Source organism: Volvox carteri (genome assembly GCF_000143455.1).
Source record: "Volvox carteri f. nagariensis unplaced genomic scaffold VOLCAscaffold_70, whole genome shotgun sequence".
NCBI lineage: Eukaryota > Viridiplantae > Chlorophyta > Chlorophyceae > Chlamydomonadales > Volvocaceae > Volvox > Volvox carteri.
In genome coordinates, this window is record NW_003307613.1 from 339988 (window position 1) to 348569 (window position 8582).

At 58.1% G+C, this 8582-nt stretch overlaps 1 protein-coding gene across 1 annotated transcript; it reads right to left on the reverse strand.

Annotated features, from left to right (window-relative positions):
• Positions 1–3427: 3427 nt before the first annotated feature.
• VOLCADRAFT_98293 (uncharacterized protein) lies at positions 3428–8582 on the reverse strand (the record flags this gene model as incomplete). The annotated part of the gene is made up of 6 exons (XM_002957202.1): positions 3428–3974; positions 4651–4937; positions 5224–5589; positions 6076–6180; positions 6546–7715; positions 8415–8582. 6 exons carry the CDS (start codon positions 8580–8582, stop codon positions 3428–3430), a joined length of 2643 nt encoding a protein of 880 aa, XP_002957248.1.

Consider the following 8582-nt stretch of genomic DNA (forward strand, 5'->3'; position numbering starts at 1 on the left):
TCACGGACAGGCATTTCGCAGCTCCAGGACCAACCATTCGCTTTCAGCTCCAGACTACGAGCCTGTACAGCTGTTATGTAACCACCGGCGTAACTTAAATCAATCAACATGCATGCAGCTCCTGGATTCTGTTGGTTGTTGAACCCTGTACGTTATGCACATCAGCATCCGCTTCGTCGCCGCAACAAAACAATGCATCCGCCGCCGAATGTGAGGCCGCGTTGCTGGCAACGGTGCGGTGTGCGGCTCAGCAAACACTCTCCCCTCCGAAAAACCCATTAGGAATAAACATTGCGCCGTACTCGGTGCTACATGTGCTGTGTTACAACGGGGGAACGCCTCTCCTTCGTGACAAACAAGCAAAAGAGCAGCAAATCATAGCATTCGACTTGCGATGGGTGGCCTTTCGCGGGCGTGACAGTGCAGAAGGAATTGATACTGGCAAGTGGATAGATAGGGCAGCGAAAGAGATAAACGGTCAGGTAGATAGATAGAAAACAAAAAGAGATGCTACGGCCACGTTACCCACGTATGCTCTGCGGCTCGATGACCGTTGCCGGTTGGTTGTTGATGGCAGAGGTGGCCGCAGCAAAGGGACCGTTGGCAGCAGCGGTTAGTCAATCCGCTGATTGAGGCCCTTCCAGAACATATGCTCATAAGAGCTAGATATGTACATATGCAGGCGTACATGCAATTCCAATACACCTTACTTTGCGCGGATTAATTGTACACGAGGCGTACCCTCGCAAAAGGCCCGGGAAAAAACTTGAGCATACAACAAACCGCAGGCATACATTCTCTCTCTCTCACACACACACATAACGCATCTCGCCCGTGAAGTGACTATTCCTTGCAATCAGCTCCTAGCCCAGTGTTCTGCTGCACAGCTGCTATCACTGCCTCTCACATTTACATGGCAAGCACGCCGCCCTTCAGTCCCTCACATGCCACCACCGCTAACAGTTTCGAAGCCTCTTGCTGCCATCCCTGCTGCAGCCCCTCACCCCACACCCTTCCTTCTAAAGCCCAGAGGCCTCCCCGGTAAGGCGCTCCATAGGAACCGCCGCCTTTCCCGCCACTGCAGCAGCCACTAAGCCTTACAGCCGTGCAGACATGTCAAACGAACAAAACATGCCTGGGCCCCCGCAACAATGGGCCTACGGTTACTGAGACCTGCGGCCCCGGCGTCTGCCGCCGTACGATGGCACAGGGGTACGACTACCCGCGTGAAAGCCCCCGCCGAGGGCTCCATCGGTTCCCGCTTCGGGATGGGATCGGCTTGGGGTGATGGGGTTAGGGTAGGGTCGTTGCCCTGACACCTGAGACTGCACGGAGAGCCCGTACAGGCCTGTGCTACTACTGCTACTGCTGCTGCAGCAGCATGCCTTTCCAAATAGCTCTTGCAATTCCTCCCCCTTCCTCATCTCCTCCACACACCTCTCTCTCTCCCTCATAAACATGCACCCCGCGCACCTGTGCACAGGTCCTATTGGAATTCTTCTTTCGCCGGCCCGGTGCGTCGCTCAAGCCTGAGCCGCAGCTGCACGCCGTCATCACGCAACCGTGAGAACGTCATCTCCCGCCCCGCCCTCCTTACAACTATCAACCTAACCAACCAAGCGACCTAGGCAACGGCCTGCCCGCAGTTCTCTCGAGTCGGGATGTCATGCCCCTCCGGAACAGCCTTCCAGCTCTTCCCCCGCCACTTCCATCATCGGGCCGGAAGACGATTAAGGAGGACACGTCCCACGCTCCCATCCCACCTTCACGAACAGCCCCGGCATCTGAGTCTGGACTAGATGGAAAAGGAAAAAGTACAAGGCTGACGCTTACATCGCCTTGTGCGCCCTGCCTGTCTAGCCCCCCGTCCTCTCATCCCTCCGGACTACCCTGCCTGTCTACGTCTTTGACTGCCTCCCTCCCATGCTCCCCCGTCCTGCCTACATCGTGGAAAGAAAAAGGCAAATGCCGCACGAGAAAGAAAGGAAGTCGGCACGTGCGCCAGACTGCATAACCCCCTGCACGGTCTCGCTGCACCCCATGCCCCCGAACGCGCATCCTAGCCTAGCCTGCCAAGGCGCCTTCCAACAACTCGTTCACGTGTACATTCATGCTTAGATACATACATACATGCGCCTGCCTAAAAATGTGTACATGAGAGAGGGGCATGCAAAGCCTCTGGCCAAAAAGCCTATGGCAAAATGTCAAAACACCCACTGCCACCACTGTTGTACATGCGATGGAGCTTAGACTTCTGTAGAAAAAGTCGTACGAAGTACGGAATAGTACGGAAGTGTTCATATGCCGGCTCACGGGCCCTTGGCGCGAGCCCAACGCCCCTGCGACCAAAGCCCCTTCGTCCACGACCCTCACAACTTCTCCTGCCTTACTACATCGCCTTCACCTCCCCGCATGTTGCACGCGTCGGAAGACGTTTGGATCCTTTGGGACCTTTTGCTTCGTTTTAAGCGGAGGGACAGAGGGCAGTGAGAAGTCAGCACAAAAAGTTGCCCCTAAATGGGTTAGAAATTTCGCAAAAACAATTAAAGACCCTTCATCATCCCATTCGAACACTATTACCACTACCAACCGCTGAGGCCTTTTCAAGTGTCTTGCCTTTCAGCGTCTCGTTTAGCCGATCAAAAAACAGGAGCTGAGAGGAAATCCAACAGCAGCAGTCGAGCTGCACTATGCTACAACCATTAGCGGTTCCATGCACATACATACTGACATAAGGCCTGACTTCTGCTCCCAGTCGATCCAGTCGACCCGGGTTCAAATCCGCCTGCCAGCTCCTCGGGTGTTTGAGGAGTGATGAAATGGGAGGTGGCCCCCCATCATATGGACGGTGTAGGACGTGATAACATCAACTTGCGAGCTGACCAGGAACTAAGTTGATGCGCCGTTGATCCGCTAGATTTGGTTGGATGCTGGTGGTGAGTTGCCGAACCCAACGAATACATTCTGAAGTCGGATGGGGTGACGGATTAGGGTGCCCCTCTAGCAGGGGAGAGCAGGGACTGCCCCGGGAAAGGGGGCCGCTGGCGAAGTTAACCACCCTGTAACAACATACATACTGCCGTCATCAACACACTGAAAGACAATGAAAGCCAAAAAACATGATCAACGACTGCCGGCATGTAAACGCGACAGAAGAGATAAAATCTAACAAGCCACCAACCAACTAACCAACCCGTAAAACTAGAAACTATGCAACTAAGCAACCATCTCCAAATCGGTTTCGGATCCTCTGCCAAAACTAAGGCGGCGAAGCTAAGGGTCTTCCGGCAGCTGGACGCCCCTCCCAACCAACTCAACCGTCAACCAACCCAGCCAAGTAACCGCCTCTGGCCCAGCCAACTAGTCAAATTTCAGTCCACACTAAAATCAATGTTCGTGTACCCTTCCCTCGCCCACCAGCTCTCCCTCAGCGACACGCATGAACGTCCTCCGTCAACAAGGCCGGTGCCACGACATGCAAGTCCTGGTCCAACCCATCGCTACTGTCCCACGGGACGGACCCCACCTCCACCTTCGCCTCTGGTGCCTTTGTAGCCGCCGCCATGGCCACCCGCGCCAATTTACGCTCGGGTCTTCGTTCCGCTCGTCTTTTCAAGTGAGTGATGCGGCCCAGCGCTTTTGTGTAGTTCTCTGGGTTGTGATATCTGGAGATACTGCCGCTGGCCAGGTACGCCCCCGGGTCCCCCAGGGTCTCCAACGGATGCGGACAGTCCATGAGCTCCCATATGGCTTCAGTCACATTGCGAGCGGCAGGTCGTGCAGCCGCAGCAGGCACTGCTGCAGCCGCCGCAGCCGGCTCCGCCGCGTGGGGTCTCGAATCCGTGAGTGCGAACAGCTCGGGCCCGGGGGGCAACATGGGGTGATCGGGGTCGTTGGCGGTGAAGCTGTGCCACGAGTCGGGCTGCAGGATGCACATGCGGCCGACGAAGTAGTACAGATGTTTGCGACCGTGCCTGCAGATGCGGTTGGCAGACGGGTGAAGGGAGGGAGTGGGCGGGGAGGGGCGGGAGGCGGTTTGGATGAACTGGGAGGCGTGTGTGAGATGTCTGCGTGCGGTTAGAATGAAAGCGTAATGCGCTGCGGCACTAGGGCATCCTGAGGGTGGTAATGTAGGGCCATGTAGGGGTGCATGCGACGTATTTTTAAAACCAAACAGCGGGGGTGGCGGGTCGCTGAGATGTGGGGTTTGGGATAGGTCCTCCGCTCTTCGCCGCATATGAAGCAGTAACCAAGAGAGCATGTAGGGGTAAGGACTGCGGGCGACTCGACCTGCGCCACCAGCTGTCAGGTCACACTCACACGTCCTGCGGCTCTGCGGACCGTTACACTCGACACACGCCGGGTATCCAGCCTCCAGCCTCTCTACGCACACAATGATGTATCGACACCCAAACGACACCTGGCAGCGCCACACCAATATGATCGCACTCAGATACAAACCCCCGCCAAGCTCATCAACCGCATTCGCATTCTCCCCCCTCGCAACCCGTCAACTGCTTTTTTCCTTTTTTGCGCCATCAGGGGGTGATTCGGAGGCAAAGGGAGACAACAGCAGCACCGGGGGCCCAGGGGTGGCCACCCCCCCGAATTCCAGACCAGGTCGCATTCCGGAAAGTCGCGTGTACCCACCTGTTCAGGCAACAATGCTCCTTAAACGATGACCCCCAACCTTTCAGGATATCGGCTACGGGGCTGTAGTCACATGCAAAGGCACGAGGTACGATATCTCGCGCCATGATAATGTTGCGGACAATGGTGGGTGGCAGGTGGAGACGGGCCAGCAGCAGATCAGCACCGCAGGCGCAGCCGGCCGTGCCGCCGCCGCCGTTGGCGGCAACCACGTCGCCGCCGGACGACGACGACAACGACGACGAGGCAGCGGAGGTAGTGGATGGCGGGACGGCAAAAAGAGGGTCCTGTGAAGGCAATACGCGCATAAGACAGGGAGCGGTAGGTATCGTATAGTGGAAAGTGGGTTTCCAGGGGATCCAAAAGGACGACAGAAGACGTTAGATCTCACTGTGCACAAGAGGGTACACAGAGGAAAGGCCTGTTTGGGGGCCTGAAAGGAGGCGAAGAAGAGCAGCTGAAACATCAAACAGCGCCGCCACAGTCGCCATCTTGTTCAACGACAACCCACCGTTCGACCCCCTCAACCCCCTTCTTTTCCCCATCCTCCCAAGAACCCCGACCGTCCCTCACCTCAACACTGCTCGTGCTGCTGATGCTGCCGCCACTAGCAATGGAGCCGCCCGACCACAGGGACGGGGAAACCCAGGAATTGGAGCCGGAGGGTGGACAGGGAGCAGACGACACGGCCGACAGGGCAGCTCCGCCCCCGGCACTGCTGCCACTACCACTACTACCGTTACCGTTACCGGCCCTGTAGTTGTGGACGTTGGACTGGTTGCTGGCCTGGGCCTGGGCGTGGGAGTGCGAGTGGGTCTGGCAAAACACGGCGGGGGCTCCAAAGGTGTAGACCGTGCCGATGGAGTGCGGCGGCAGCACCCCCCGGTGGCGGTACATGATCATTAGGAGGGTGGCCAGACTGCCGCCGATGGAGTGACCCTGCGGGGGACAGCAGGAGCTCAATCACCACCACCGCCACCACTGAGAAACACAACGCGTGTCGCGCACGCGCAGACGTGCGCTTCGCCAACTACCCGACCCCCTCAGCCCTCCTCTCGCCCCATTCATCAGCAGCTATCTCCCATAGGCAATCAAGGCCGTGTGTGAAATGATCATTTCCGGCCCGGATTCACATGGGCCGCGACGAGGGGGAAATGGCAACGGGGTACACGAATACCTTTACCGGGGGAAGTGGAGCTCTTCGTAGTCGCCAAAGATGCGTCTTCCAAAAAATTTCCAATAAAACTATATAGCAGGGTGTAACTGGACGACGTAGCGTGAATTGAATTTGAAAGAAATGTTATTTGGAAGAGTGATGTCAGAGCCAGTCGTAATAAGGCCAGCCGCAGTGCGTGTATGTATGTGCGTTTCTTGAGCCTTGTCCTGCACACCACCATGTTCGAAGACAAACTAAAAACCTCTCACCGTGAAGGCGATTTTGGAAAAGGGTGACGACTCCAGATGCTCGTACACCAGCGGTAGGAACCGGTCGTACAGTACGAGCGCTGCTTCGTACACTCCCCGGTGAACCTGCGAGATCCCCACAAGCAGGGACGCAAGGAAGCTCACCCCTTCCGTCCTTTCAGCGCCAAGACACCAACTCTCTCCACTTGTTTTGTTTCCAAGTCTCCATTCCCAGCTTAGCGCTACTTTCCTCCTCCTGTACTTGTTCCTAATCCCAGAGTAATGAAAGCTCACATCTGTTATACTTCATGCAAACAGTGTCTATTATATAAATGTGTCATGTGTCTGTGACACCCCCACCCAGATCCCACCAGAAGACACACACAGGAGCCAGCAGTGCACGGCCCGCTGGCCCGCTGGCTATACTCTTCACGAGTCTGGCGCCCGCTGTAACAACCACAACCACCCACACGCAAGAGCCATGAGCATACCTTGACGCCGAGGGAGGGGTCTTCAAAAGTGACCGGGTCGAACGTCAGGTTGAGCTTCCAATGGTCCAAGGTGTCTGAGCCCTGGATGACGAAGATGCGTGTGTTGGTAGCTGGCTCGTCCACCACAAACCACTCAGACGGGCATGCGAACGGAGCGCTGTTGAGGGGTACCGGGGAGGAGGAGGAGGAGGAAGGGGTAGTGGTGACGGCGGCGGTGGCGGCGTCGGCTGGGGCCGTTGCGGCCGCGGTAGCCGTCGCCGGTGTCAGCAGCCCGTTAGCGGTTACCGGCGCCATGCCGCTGCTGCCGCCGCCGGAGCGGCCCGCCCCGAAACCCATCATGCCACGGATCGTCTGTTGGCGGAACTGGTCGGAGGCCAAGGCGGCAATCGACGCCGCCGTCGCCTTACGACCCTCGTAGCCGCCGGCACCGTCCACTGCCAGCGGCGCTGCAGTGATGCCGCCGTCAGGCGATGATGTCGCGGCACCGAAAGCTGTTGAGCCCGACGACGGCGGCGTTGCCGATGACAGAAGCGCATTGCTTGCCCGGTTGTTCGCACCCACTAAGGCGCTTCCAATGGGAAGAGACGCTAGCCCCGCGTAGAGGCTTTCGGCCGCAGCCGATGCCAGCGGACTCGCCGCAGTCGTCGCCGCTTGTGCCGCCTCCGCCAGCTTCGCCGCCACTACCTCCGCAGGGGTGCGCAGCATGCGCGGCAGAGCTGTCGGCGGCCCCAGCGGCGGTGGCGGCTGCGATGGCTGCTGCGGACCCGCCGTCGATACCTGCCCCGGCCCTGCCGCTGGCGCCGACAGCAACGGCGGCATAGGCCGAGCAGGACCGCTACCATTCGTCGGCAGCTGCGCCGCCGTCGTCGCCGCCTGCGGCACCGACACCACCTGGTACGCCACAACCCCTGGAAGCGTTACGATATTGGACGAGCCTGCTGCGCCCGTACCCCGCAATCCGGTCTCCGTCAGCGCACCCGCAGCCGCCGAAGCCCCACCATCCCGCTTCAGGGCCTGGTACACCTCCCGCGCCTCATGTACGGAAACCGCCATGCCATCTCCGTCAGCGCCAACCTCCTCTGCGGTTTTATTGTGCTCGTATGGCCTTATCTCGCAGGCATGTGACGTGGTCACCAGCTCCAGCCTGTGACTCCGCATCAGCCTTCGAGGCTGCGTACAAAAGAACGCAACGAAAAAACGGTCCGTGGGATTTAGGAACTACCCGAATGACTCAAACCTTGCGGCTACATGGCAAAAAAGGACGCGCATTTCAGGTGCGATACACATCATGCATCACAAAGGCTCGCATTGTGGTTGCTTCTCTTAGCCCCATAGGCCACAGGAAGCTATCAACAGCAAAGGGTAGAGTCGAGAAAGCAGAAGGGGAATTTACAGCTGATCTCTGTGAGGTGGGGGCTTGAGTGAGTAGACGGCATGGGGGATGTGGGTTTGGTGGTGGCGAGTGTGGTGAGAAGTTTAATACTTGCGTAAAGGAGTCTCAGGCAGGCCTGAAAGGGCCTGTGAGCTGGCCTCTTCGATAGGAAGTGGGCGGCGGTTGGGGTCTACGGCCATTAGGCTGTGCGGAGGAGGGCGCACGGGGAAGCGAGGCACCAGCCTAGCTCCCGGGGCAATACATGCAATGATACGTGCGCGCACAGCTTTCCAACTCTGTTCCGGGTTAAGTGAAAGGGGCAAGCAGCGTTGCTATCCCGCTGGAAAAGACGGGGGGCGTCTTTAAGCCCCGACTTCGACAGTGCAGGGAGGACATGGCTGTCAGAGAACGGGGTTGGTGGTTTAGTCGTCGTAAGCCGCATGCTCTGGCGTGGCAGCTGTTCGGCACCCAGCAATCGAGACCTAGCAAGACCTCACCGTGACCAGGTGCATGTAATAGGTCAGCGAGGTTAGGTGAGCCAGTTTGCGAATGTGCTTGAGCTCCCAAACGCCGACAGGCGAAAGGAACGCGCTAACGTCTAGGGGCGCCTTAGCATTCTGCAGCTCGCGCTCCTTCGTGGAGGCCTCTCGCAGCACCTGCGCCAT